At 39.8% G+C, this 13,841-nt stretch overlaps 1 protein-coding gene across 1 annotated transcript in view; it reads left to right on the top strand.

Moving 5' to 3' along the window:
* The window catches only part of dchs2 (dachsous cadherin-related 2), a 30,047-nt gene extending 19,943 nt beyond the window's left edge, over positions 1-10,104 (top strand). Inside the window, exons 14-20 of the mRNA XM_072384811.1 lie at positions 50-163; positions 864-1,075; positions 1,196-1,347; positions 2,893-3,023; positions 3,162-3,448; positions 4,317-4,458; positions 6,829-10,104. Of these exons, the coding sequence (XP_072240912.1) occupies positions 50-163; positions 864-1,075; positions 1,196-1,347; positions 2,893-3,023; positions 3,162-3,448; positions 4,317-4,458; positions 6,829-9,434 (3,644 nt within the window). The 3' untranslated portion in view covers positions 9,435-10,104. The remainder of the gene's footprint in view (positions 1-49; positions 164-863; positions 1,076-1,195; positions 1,348-2,892; positions 3,024-3,161; positions 3,449-4,316; positions 4,459-6,828) is intronic.
* Positions 10,105-13,841: the final 3,737 nt, after the last annotated feature.

Raw genomic sequence — 13,841 nt, 5'->3', positions numbered from 1 at the left:
CACTGAAATCATTTGAAACCTCAGCAATCTTTTCACTCTCTTTTTCAAGGCACTTTCATTGTAAAAGTAGAAGCCAGTGACCAGACCAGCAGCACACAAAGAATCACCTATAGCATATTTAGTGGCAATGAGAAACATATTTTCTCCATCAACCATCACACAGGTAATATACACGAATTTCTTTTGATTTTGTTCTATTTTCTTGTTATTCTTTAAAGTTTTTGTGTTTTCACTTGACTGACTATAATTAGCAGATCAGAATGGCATTCCTGTTATGACTTTGCTAATAGCACAAATTCTCATTCACTCATCCATTGTAATTTCCATAGAAATGTCCAGAAAATACATTTTTGATCAGTAAGAGTTGATGTTATTTTCGTTCTTCAAAAGAGTTCTTCATCTAATCAGACTCATATGTGTTTAGTTTTGTCTTGTTTTTATACTCAAGCGTTTCCTAAATATTTGTGATTTTGACCACATTCAGTCTCATTTGACCACATTCAATCTCAATCTCCTTTTGGATTCATGTCTGCTTAAAGTATTTGTGCAGAGATGGTTGATGCACTGATCTTGGACTGAACATTTACCATTAAAGTTCTCGTGTCAGATGGTTTGTTCAAGGATCAAAAGTTGTTATTTTTTTCCAGGGCTTTTCCTACACTGGTCCACAACTTGTCAAAATTAGGAATTTCAAGGCCTTGGAGAAAAGGCTTTGGCCATAGTAAAACATCTATCCAAATATACTTTAGATCTTAATTTCTCTTCCATCTCGATTGAAAAAAAAATAAAATCAAGCAAAACCTCCTTGAATGTTGTTTTGGGAGCAACTTTTCAGCTTACTGTCATGTTTCCATGTGATTTAGGTGAGATCCGAGTGCAGAAAGATAACTCTCTGGACTTTGAGGTGAGCCCTCAAATCCAGCTGGTGGTGCTGGCTGACAGTGGGCTGCAGACAGCTTACTGCAGAGTGTCCATCACCCTGCTGGACATCAATGATAACGCACCGCTGTTTGAACACAGCAGCTACAGAACATCTGTTTGGGAGGGGCAAGTGCACAGCACCTACATCATGCAGGTACACTTTTAATATTTAACCTGTTTGAAATAAACACAGAGGTAGTGTTTTCCTTGATTTATTGTGATAAAGGGTTATATGATCTCACTAATGCTAAACATTTTTTTATATTTTGAGCAGGTGTTTGCATCTGACGCTGACAGCGGTGTTAATGGGCAGATTGAATACTCCATCCTGTCTGGTAACAATAACGAAGCTTTCATTTTGGACTCTGTGCGAGGCATCTTGGCCACCAATGTTCTACTGGACCGTGAGATCACTTCCTCATACAAGTAGGCTCAACTTGCATTGAATCTTTTCATGTGAGCTTTTACTGGACGAAGGGTATTTTAAGTTCTAGCGTGCAACATTTTGTCGGAAATGCAATATAATATCCATACCTGTTTTGATTTGTGTATTATCAAACAGCAATGTGAATCATTTGTATAACTTGTTTTGTATAGTAGAAGGTCCTACGTTTTATTTTTTTTAATTATAGAAAAGTCAGCTCTTAATGTGTGTTAATGTAAGTTTGAGCCTGCTAATGTAGAGGGTTCCTTCCTACCTGCATTTTTAGATGGTATCACTTGCATGTTCTTGCAAAATTATTTTTTTTATTTATCATACAGAATTTATAAACGTACCAATCCTGTTATTTAGATGAATTTCAAATAAGATTTATTTCGATTCATTTTGCATTGTCAAAAAAAAAAGCAAAGCAGACAACATTTAGAAGATCAAACACTAAACAGTTGATTGTTGTGTCTCGCTACGGGATCTGTAACAGTTTACGATGCTGGTTGAAATCAGTTTAGCAGGTGAATGAGATCAGTATTCGAGTGCCAAGACCTGGCTGGGGTTAATTTTGCAACATCCCTGTAGTGCTACGCAGCGTGTGCACATACACAGTGATGGAATAACGGACATTAGTTTGCCTGGTTACGTCTCCTCTGTTTAGACCATCCTCTGGCAGACCAGGGCCTCTGTTCCTCTGAGGTTCAGTCAGCCATGACATTGTGCAGACATGTGAGAAAGATTTCACTTTGTGGTCCTCTCATTGCCCTGGACTACACAGTCTGTTGGAGAGATTAAAGGGTTTGCTAACTCTATAGTGGAATGAGGTTCAACAGAGGTTTTAGGTTCAACTTGGGACAAAATCATGATTATTTTCTGTTGCAAGTCAGTGAAGTGAGTGCTCTGGCTCCCTCCCACAGTACAGAGACATGCACATTAGGTTGATTAGTGATTCTGTGTGCGTGGTCTGCCCTGTGCTGGACTGTCAGCTTCTCCAGGGTATGCTTTGGTATTTAAGAATGTGAATTAGTTTTCTTTACTTTGGAAAATTAGAGAGGTAATTTGTTATATTCAGTGCGTAAAGTAAAAGTATATGTACTGCCAATGAGAATATGGAATGTTACACACAGCATCTTGCAAAGTTGGTGAAATGGGTCTGATTCTCATCCAGAATGTGATCTGTCCAACTTTTCCTCATAAGAAAGCTTTCTGACAGATTGCCTGACAGGCCAACGAGGGAACAATCAAAGTGAAATTAAATATAATTACGCTACAGCGACAACAGATAACTACGGACTGCTCTGTAATTCTCTCTTTTCAAAATGTATGTCAGCACAACAGATAGAAATCCGCTCCGTTAGAAACTAGTTCTTCATTTTAGGACGTGCTCTAAGTTGGAATACCTATCTTTAAGGTTTTGTCATATATCATACTCCACTTTCTAGATTTTCCCTCTGTTATGCAGTGCAGTAGTAGATCAAAACATGATCCATGGTATATGTTTAGATGAGAAACATCACATTCTTGTGGCCTTTACATTGCAGGTTGGTTCTGCAGGCGGCAGACAGGGGGAAACCTCCACTCAGTAGCACTGCCACCATCAGGATCCAAGTGGTGGACATAAATGACAACAACCCTGTCATCCCACCTATGGAGCCTGTTGTTATAGCTGAGAGTAAGTCCAACCCACCTACTGCCTACCGTATGACTTTTTTGAATGACAAAGTCTCATTTGGACATCAAATCGCGTTGTACAATAGGATTTAAGTGCAAGTTTAGTCCAGCTGATACGACTTGGTTATTCTCTACCTAGATCTACCAGCTGGTTCTGTGGTCACCCAGGTGACTGCAAATGATGTCGACCTGAGCCCAACCATCACATACAGCTTTTCGGAGGACAGTAGCACCGATGTTCCCTTTGTTATCGACCGTTACACTGGTGTCATTACTCTGACCCGAGCCCTTGACTACGAGGTGGAGACAGAGTACACTCTGACAGTGTGGGCGTCTGATTCCCTCCACCAGACCACTGGAGAGGTTCAAGTTCAAGTGCTTGATGTCAATGACAACGCTCCGGTCTTCACACAGGTTTCCTATCAGGTACAACCGATCCATAAATTAATAAGAACGGATTGAGGATTTATAGGTTGCAGTTGTGAATCATTCCTGTGCTGTAAGATGTTCATGCTGTTTATTATTCGTTTCTTGTTTACAAAAATGGCAGGTTTTATTGTTTATTATCCCGAGAAGGTCACTTAAGAATTACGGCAATGAGTCATTTCTCTACATATAGTAAAATAAAAAAAAAGACAAATTAACTGTCAAACAAACTTATATCAGCCTTTAATGCTCACATTATTCAGCCTCCTTAGCTCCAGTTTGAATGTTTTTTTTGCTCTGATTATTTGAAGTTTCAAGCATGATTTAATAAAACCCTCTAAAAAAAACAAACATTTGTTTTGGATACAGACTTAAAAAAAAAACCATCCAAAGCATTGAAAAGCTTTGTCCAGACTGAGTAATGCTCCCCATGATGAATAAGCTGAATTTATTGTGCTGAAATTTTGGAATGGCTTGCCTTCTCATATTGTAGAGCCATCGGGTGCGTGTCTGTAAATAATTTATAGAATTCTCTCACTTTGATGAGTCGGCTTCTTTTGAATGTTTATTAATTGTCATTAGATATAATTTATTCCAGATACTCTGCAACTTATTTAGTATCAGAATTTCCATGTGAGTAGCATCCAAGCTGAAATAAAGAATTACATCAACTGACAAGGCCTAAAGAAGAATGTTCTTAAGATGCTGACAAACAATGTACCATGGAAATGATTTATCACCTACTTTCACTTAAATTAAAAGCCTCTTATCAAATAGACTATGCTAGAAAGTGGTGTATATAACTAGATATTGAGAATACATCTTGTTTTTGCTGCAGATATGATGAAATATTTGTTTTCTCTTTAAGGTGGAGTTGTCAGAGCTGGTTTCAGAAGACACTCTAGTTCTGACGGTGTCCGCTATCGACAGAGACTCTGGACTCAATGGCAACATCAGCTACAGGCTGCTCTCATCTCCTCTACAAGGCTTTTACATCCAGCCAGACACTGGTAGAGAAAAAATAGATCTTAAGTGATGGAAAAGCTCCACTGTATCTGATTAACAGCAAACTTTAGACTCCATGTTTTGGGAATGTGTGTATGTGAATTAGTGATCCACGTGGATCTGCGCAGACTATGTCTATCGTATAAAATTACAAAATCTAGTAGATACTTCTGCAAAAGCCATTACTTCATGTATTACATGTTTCATGGCTTATGTCTCTCTGGAGGTCTGATCTTATCGATTAAATTCAGTTTGTCTCGCAAAGTCAAGGGGCACATGCGAGCTGAAAGGGCTCTGAGAAAGTTTAACTTGCTTGTGAACGGCATTTAAGATTATGAGGAGTTTTCTTTCTGCAGCAGCACATTTCCTATTGCTTAAGTCTTGTGCAATTCCGTAGATATTGAAAAAGGCAGAAAAAAGTGTTTGGAATATAGTATTTCAGATGAGCCATGGTTGCTCATGGTTGCCCCCCCCCCCCCCCCCTTTTTTTTTTCTTTTTTAAAAAGCAAGGGAAAGAAGATAAGTCATTTAGAGCTGAAACCAGTTCTGGATTGTCATTTACGGTCAAGAGCAATTTATGGGCTTTTATCTTGTTTGAACCCCAAATTAGATATCAAGAGAAAATTATCTGCACCTTTTGTGAAGCAATATTTTAAATGTGCATGAAGGCTGACTAAAGCCCTCTGACAAAATCTGGCGCTTTCCGTGGAGCAGAGCCTCTCTCTTTTTCCATGCTTATATGTTTCACAGTTGATGGTGCCGCTTCAGGATGCATGTGGTCATCATGCACAAAGGTTTAAGTGGCAGTGAAGTGGAATAAGAAATTAGATGGTCAAACTCTTTGATGCCATCCAACAAAAAAGTTTATCTTACACCCTGCACATGGAATTCATTTAAGAAATGTTTCCCAGGACATGAAGTTCCACTTTGATATCTAATGACCATGACAATTTTGATTGAACTTTTTGGTCACACAAGCATATATTTTAGTTGTTATTCTAAGAAGAAACCAATCATAACATTTTAAAGGTATTGCTGTTTTGCATTGGCTCTGAAGAATGGGGTGCTTGTGTCCTTACATACTCTTCTGTTACTATCACAGATCTGTCCCAAATTATCTTTTTTTTTTTTTTTAACAACATCCTTGGTGACATTCTGGTATGTGTTAGTCTACCCCTTAGTATTTGGACTCTCCAGGGTAGTTGTTTAGAGGCACCACTTAGAGATCACAGTCTTCTAATAGTTATTTTGCAGATAAATTCTGTATCTATGATGTGTTTCATTAATCATTCATCAAAGATACTGATGGTGACATTGGTACTGTGTATTTTGGAGTTAACTGATCCAGTTTATTTCACAAACTTTTATTTTCGCCACGATTTGATGCTGAAAAGCCACAAAATAACTCAAAACAAAAAATCAATTTCGCTTAAGCCCTTTTCAGATATTTATGGCTTCACTGGTTTCTTCTTTGCAATGGTTGTTTTGCACTTACAGGAACCAGTGAAGCTGTGAAAAAATACTAACTTTCACCTCACTCGGGAACAGACTCCATTAACATCCAGTTACGGTCTCCTGTGTTTGAGAGGAAAAGCTGCAGCATAATCCAGAATAGAGGTGGACATTCAGCAGTGTTATTACTCTTCAATGGTGCTGCATTTAGGAGCAATAACAGGGGAAATTTGTGAAGCATGAACTTTTGGACATCACCATTTTTTACTTAACAATGTGATATGTTGGGTCCCTCTGAAAAGCAGTTCACATGACAAATGGGAACCTAGCCAAACTGCGCAGCAGTCCAGACTTGTGCCTTGTTGGAAATTATACATAATTTTCATCTGGTGCCACATATGTACAAAAGTAAAATAAGAAGTTGAATAAAACTGAGGTCTCTTGCTACAAAAAGAGAAAATCGTTCAGCAATGGTCCTGTCAACCATTCTTGTTTTAATGAACAAATCAAGTATCATGGCAATAGATTTGAAAATTCACATGCATGGCAAGAGTGGAAAATGTGTCTGTCATAAGTACAAAGTAAGGTTGTCAGTTCAAACAGTTGTTGGTTGTGGGTCCATCATTATAAGAAACTACTTTAACTTTACAGAGTCAGAGTCATTCAAATTCAAAGTTTTGATGGTATACAGATGCTGCTATTTATTTAAAATGGCTTCTTCCAGCCAAAGGCCAGACAATTTTAGCCTCTTTACAGCCAGTGAAAGTCTTGAAAATCATATTGGACCTGACGGAGAATCAGCTAGGAGGTGAATGGCCTGTGCATGAAGCAGATGGTCATTTTAAGTGGCTGCATCTGTGGCGCTATCAGCCAGAATAGCTTTAATGGAATGAATTTACTCACACCAATTTTTTGTTTTGCAGGAACTGTTTATACCAGCAAGTCCATAAAGGCCATCGCAAATGGCAACCTGATCCATCTTCTGGTTGAGGCAAGAGACGGAGGAGATCCTGTGCGTTCGACTGTCACCTGCATCGACGTGTTGATTTTGGACTCCAACGACCACGAACCTTTGTTTCCCCAGGACGTTTACACGCTCTCTGTGCCAGAGGATACACCCACGGACACTACCTTACTGACTCTTGCTGCGGAGGACAAAGATTGGAGCCCTGAAAATACCCATTTGGACTATGCCATCATCAGAGGAAATGAGGAGAAACGCTTCTGTCTGGAAGTAAAAATGTTTCCAGTTGACAATCAAATGAAAAATATAGGAAAGCTTGTTCTATGTAACCCTTTAGATCGTGAGACAACTGAGAGCTATGAACTAACAGTTAGTGTTTCTGATCGAGGAACGCCTCCACTGAACAACTCAGCTGTCATCAAGGTGACTGTGACAGACTGCAATGACAATGCCCCCATCTTTTCCAGTTCAGAGTACCATGCAGAGGTGAGTGAAAACAGCCAGATAGGAACAAGGCTGGTTCAGGTCAGTGCTTGGGATCCTGACCTGGGAATTAATGGCCTTGTGCGGTACGCCATTATTTCTGGGAACAGTAAAGGTCACCTCAAGCTTGATCCCCAGTCTGGCATTCTGGTGGTCAACCACTCACTTGACTATGAGGAAGACTTAAAATACACCCTGACCATCAGAGCGTCCGATGGCGGCGAAGCACATGAAAACCATAAAGTGGCTTTTACAGTCGTCTACATCACAGTGTTGGATGAGAATGACAACACTCCGTACTTCATGTTTCCTACAATTAACTGTTCAGTGCCAGAGAACCTCCCGGCATTTACACACATATGTTCTGTCCATGCTGTCGACCACGACTTAGGTCCCTATGGCCAGCTCACCTACTCTTTTCTGTCCTCCTGCTTCATGGACTACGGCAGTGGCAGTCCAGAGAAGAAGGAGGCTTTTGCCATCGACCCCCTTACAGGCGACATTCACACCAGACAAACCTTTGATTACGAACGAGAGAATGAGTACTGTTTTGTAGTGGAGGCAAGGGACAAAGGTGACAAAACAACGACGGTGAGAGTACAGGTGACAATCAAAGCAGTGGATGAGTTCAGTCCCATCTTCACCCAGAAGCAGTATCACTTCCTCCTGCCAGAAAATGTGAAGCCTGGAGAGACGGTCGGTTATGTGATGGCAATGGACCATGATGGAGGGGTGGACGGGCTGGTTGAGTACTCCCTTATGAATTCATCACCATTTTTCTCGATAAATAAAACAATTGGTTCTATCTTTCTGTCAGGGCCTGTATACCGCAGAAGAGGCAACCAAGCCAGCAAGGACATAGTGGAACTAGTTGTATCTGCAGGTAGTCCCAGATTGGGCTCCAGGACTACAACATGTCAGGTTTTTGTCAACATCTCCAGCTCAGCTGAAGCACTTATCAGGGTTTCTCTGGATGCCCACATTCTTAGTCTGAGTGTATCGCTAATTTTGTTCCTCTTTGTCCTTATCATCTTCGTGGGTTTGATTCTTAGGTACAAGGTTAAAGAAACTGCCATCAGAAAGTCAGCTGCCATTGCTGCACACTTGAACCATAGCACTGGCTCCTTCAGTGGATCCAATAGCCGAACCCAAAGTGCTATATCTTTACAAGAGTTGACACAGCCCAAAATGTTGGTCACAAAGAGGGACGTTTCAAAACCATACAGTCAGTCAGACTCGAGTGGACGTGGATCAGCCGAGGGTGAGACAGCTGAGGACCAGGAAATCAAGTGGATCAATGAGTACCGCTGCCATAAAAGAGACGAATCCATGAAACAGACCACAGAGATTCCAAACTCTGCCTTACCAGGTGACAATATCTCCTGCCAATCTATTGATGTAGGACCAGAACACATTTTATCCCTTAATAAATGTTTAGCCACAGGTATGGCAAGCATAGAAAGTATCCACCACTTCAGAGATGAAGGAGGAGGTGAGGGACCACTTCCTGCAATACTTCGAGTGAGAGATTTAGAGGACAACATGGGGATGAAAGGGTACGCACCTCTCTCTGAAGCCCAAGCCTCTGCAGATTCTCTGTCTTCACTGGTGTACCCTGAGGAGCAGCTGCAGGGCAGCTACAGCTGGGACTACCTTTTGAACTGGGAGCCACGCTTCCAGACTTTAGCCTCTGTATTCACAGATATAGGTATGCTTCCTGATGAGGAGCTTCAAGGCGGCCGTGAGGACTTAGCAGCAGAGTCGAGCTGTCTCATGTACCCGCCACCTCTCATAACAGGAGTGGCTCAGCCTGGTATACGGACTGTTCCTCCACGAAAGCCAGGTCGAGTGTTGAGTCTGAGCAGGAAGTCCTCTTACCCCAAGTATGCTTATTCTCCATTAGCCAGGAACACAGGACTTACCCCATCAGCTATGACACCCACGTTCTCCCCATCATTGTCCTCTCTCACCATTAGGACCCCCAGCGCCTCACCAGTTGTTTCAGACACTGGAGTGGGGGGCATCAGACTTGACTCAGGGCCCCACACTGCAAGCCTTTTAGAGGCAGAAATTCAAGTGTAGACACAAACTTTAAAACTTTATACGTAACAGTCAATCTCATCCTCCACACACCATCCAAAGCATTCTTAAGGAATGCTGCACAGTTTGGTTTGTTGATACTAATACATATTCTTGAACTTATTTCCTGAATTGTCTTCCTACTTTTTTTTAGTTTTAATCAGTGGTCAGACTCTATTCTATGGTTCTGGCCTCAAAGGGACAATGCTAGACACATTTCATATGACTGTAGTATAGCGATTTAATTACTCAGATTAAGGTTGATTTCATAACTCGCTTCTGTAATAAATCTAAACTAATATCTGAAAATGCCTGAGGTCAGGCCTGTCATGCATTATGTTCTTGTAATGCAATATTTGAATAAGAGCAGATGTTCTGGTTAGCAATTAATTACTGACTGTTTTATTGTAAATACGTTCATATGTGCATAAAATGAAATACTTTGTTACAGCAGTTCATTGCTACTTCTGAATGGAAACTTTTTCATGGTTGGTTTAACTTTAATAACCAAAGAAAGGCTACATTTTTCTGTGGTTATGCCTGTCTTCCTGGAATCATAAAAAAAAAACTGTTTTGAATCCAGACATTTTGTGCCTCGCTCGTCTTTAATGCATTCTGCAAATACAATGTAAACCAAATTCAGTGATGAACAGAACTGATTTTACCATTTTAATATGGGGGTTAAGTTGATATTACTCATATTCTAAAGCAATGAAAAATTCTGGGTGTATAGACACATTGCCTAAAACTAAGTATCAGGCATTCTTCAGTAACTTTATATGGACATATAAAAGGGGATTTCGTTTTGTTTTGCTATCTTTGTTCATAAATCAGTACCACATTCTACTTTTACTCATGAAACACAATGATCTGTTCCCTTCGTGATTGTTTCACGGTACGTGTGATGACTGTCAACTACAACATATTTGATAAAGAAAATGAGTTCTGCATTTCAAAAGACTATTAAAAGATATCAGGGTAAGTCAGCTATTCATAATAAACACTGAAGGTTTAACCTCTCAAAGGTTTTTATTTAATGTTACAAGCTTGTTCAAAGGCTGGAAATAAAAGGTTTTAAAGAACACTTTCTTAAGTTTTAGAGGGCTGTATTAAAGGAATCCATGAATCTAAATGGGATAAAGGTTTGGATGGGTAAACTGCACAAATTATGACTACTTTAGAACAAACAGAAAAATATTATATTCTGCGTTTTTACCACAAAGTGCGAAGATTCCACTTTCCAGGTAAAACAGAAAGTGAAACACTTCTCTTTAGATTGTGTTAAGGAATCCTATTTATGGTTCAACTCCCTTTTGTTTTTGTTTTTACTGAATCCACTTTTTTCAAGTCTGTCCTCAGTATGTTAAGTGTCACATTGAGTATATTTAAATACCATCAGTAAAACTGCTCTTTAACCTTTTGAACTATCTGAAAGAAATTGCAAAGTCTCTTTAAAGTCATACAAGAATGTTTGTGGTTTTGTATAACTCTATCCAACCCCCATCCCACAGCAAGATGTGAAATAATGACGAGAGATCAATGTATTAGTACATGTCTAAAGAAAAGACTTTTGTTGGGATTTTTTTTTTTGCTTCTGGGTGCAGAAATAACTCCATAGAGGAACACTGTGTCATTCTATTTTGCAACATATTCAAAAGAGCTAAAATGTCCAAACTTTTAAGCTGAAGAGCTGAGTTGGGAACTGATGACATATTTTAATTCAGTTGCTGTTCTATCATTTCATTGCTCATTTTACATATTACAAACAACATAGTTAAGGTTAGGAAAACCTCATGGCTTGTGTTAAAACACACATGGTAATCGTGTATCACATCGAAATGTCCTTTTTGTGGATTACTGGCTGCTGAAACTTGGCACCTCATCACACAAAATGTGTTGAACACATGAACCAGATGTCCTACTGAATTACATTACTTTAAAAGTCATGCTGGGTGGCACAAAAAAAACCAACAACAGCACAAATACAAAGTTTTATTTTTCATTATTACATCATGTTTTGCTGTGAGACCAGGCAATCATATAGAAACTGCTTGTTTTTCTGCTATACATTTACAAGTTTTAAAAATATTTTGTATATATACGTCTTATGAGCCATTGTGAGCAACCATACAACGCAATAATTCCAGTGGTTCTCTGGCATCCTTTTCATCTGTAGTAATGCCAGCCAAATGGCTTGGTTTGGCTTTATGACATTAAAACACTGATGAGCTGTCTCCTCACTGGTCACAGTAATGGAATCAATTTATCAGTGCTTCAGTGCTGCCACAGAGCACTGCAACATCCAAAGAATTTGTCAGCTTTAAACTTCACTGATGATGGCAAATTTCTGCCTGAGTGTTTGTTAATCCAAACATTGGAGTCCAAGTCATCAGTGTGTTCACTGATTCAACTATGAAAAATTAAATGGTAATTAAGTGTGTGATTATCAGGCTGCTCCACTCCATCAATGGACTCCCAATCCTTAACTCCTGGAAAATGAGCTTTAAATGCATTTTTCCGTTTCTTATTTAAGCTCTGGAGACTTTTCTCATTTTTCCTTTTGTTGTCGAGAACAGTGATCTGAACATCTAAGAATTTTGCCTCTCCAAAGAAATATAAAATGATTCGACATGGCTCCACTTGGTCTGCTGTTAATCCAAAAGTGCTGCCTTCAGGGAACATATGAGCTGGGGAAGCTGAAGAGCCAAAATCTTTGTCAGATAATTTCAAGAAAGATAATAAACAGCCGGGCCTTGAACAATACTTGCCAAGTGTGCCCTGCATTCAGTCACTGATAACTGCATAATTATTTATGGCCTCAGTTCAGTCTCTCCCCTGCTCTCAGTGGGCTTTGACAGGTTTCGCACTATTCTGTATTTGTGATTTCAGTGGGTCCTTGGCCTCAGAATCACGGTGATGGAAGAAATTCATGCCATATCGAGTGATCTAGCCAAACAAGCTCCTGTGTGTAAGCACATAGCTCGACAGTCCCCACATTGTGTGTAACATTAGTCTGTGGATCTTTATCAAATACACTCTGTCACTCAGTCAGGGTGAGTGGCAGTTAAGAGAGACCAGGAAGTCTTGTGCAGTCTTCTGCATCACCAACGCAAATATAAAATCTTCTCTTAATTCTGTTTCATACATGCTTGAAACAACTTGAAATCACAGAAAGCACGCTATTTGAATCTTCAGTATGGTCAGGTTTATGTAAAACGGGGCTCTCCTAAGAAATAAGCTGCTGGGTCCTGATTTACCTTCCACTGTGCTTTGTAAATCTGTGCTAAAGTAGCCCATGGTTATTGTGTGGAAATCTGATACAATATATGGGCGCAAATACAGAAAATACCTTCATCTGAGGACAATAGTCTGATCGGACATCAAAATTGTGTGTTCAAAAACAGAAACACTTTACATGAGTATCTGAACAACAAATAAGTAACATGAAACATCTTCTCAGCACCAATTCCCTGTGTCACAGTTTTGAAGAAAGTGATCACAGTCTGCACCTAAACCAAACAGGTGCTCCCCTTCACCACTTTATCTCTCTGTCAGGTTCCATGAGGTGCAGCTAGATGAGTTTTGAGTATTCTTGTTAACAGACAAACAAACCAAGCAGCACTGAATGCTCACCTCCTTTTTGGCACTGCCTTGGCCCCATAATGAGCCCCTCGTTTTCCCACTGAGATGTCATTGCAAATTGTCCATTGGTTGTTTAAGAGGGAGGGGGCAACGTTTGTCAGCTTTAGGGGGCCTCCTAATGGCCTGGGGCCTCAAGCACCTGGTATGCCTGTTCACAGACTGCTGCTGAGAGTGAATTGTTTTTTTTGTTTTTTTTTAATTTAAAGAGTTTTGTCCTGTGTCTATGCTCCCCTTGTCAACCAGTTTTCTTGAAAAATCAACCCGGCAGTTTTGGGAAAAAATGCCAACAATCAAAGAGAGAAACAATTGGCAACATAAACATCCCCTATTTGTCAGAGCTAGTAAAAGTATAAAAAATCCATTTTAACAGAGAGATGGTAAACTTGATGCTTTTGGAGCCCAATGGGGGGGGGGTCTAGGGACCCAAGATTGTTGCCAACTTCAGCAATAGCCTCAGGCTTTCATCAACGCTGTGACTGTGTCACCTGAGCAGTGGCAAACTGTCAAATCAATTATTGACTCCTTTTTATGTTTTGCTTAAATGAATTCTGGTCGGCTGTTCCTAATGTTCAACAAATGGTTCATTGATGTTTGGCTCCTAAATGAGGAGCATATTGTCTGATACAAAAACAAGAACACAGCCTTTGTTGAAGCATCATCCCATCTGTCAACAGTAATGTTCCATTTACTTAAGAAATGGACAGATTTGCTGCTTGGTAAAAATAATATTAGATAGAAATATTTGAGCAATGAAAGATTGATGCTGTG

This window comes from Leuresthes tenuis, unplaced genomic scaffold (assembly GCF_036924035.1).
Source record: "Leuresthes tenuis unplaced genomic scaffold, fLeuTen1.0.hap1 SCAF_4, whole genome shotgun sequence".
NCBI classification, from domain to species: domain Eukaryota; kingdom Metazoa; phylum Chordata; class Actinopteri; order Atheriniformes; family Atherinopsidae; genus Leuresthes; species Leuresthes tenuis.
Note: the sequence above shows the minus strand (reverse complement) of the source record. Positions and strands in the feature narration are given on the sequence as shown.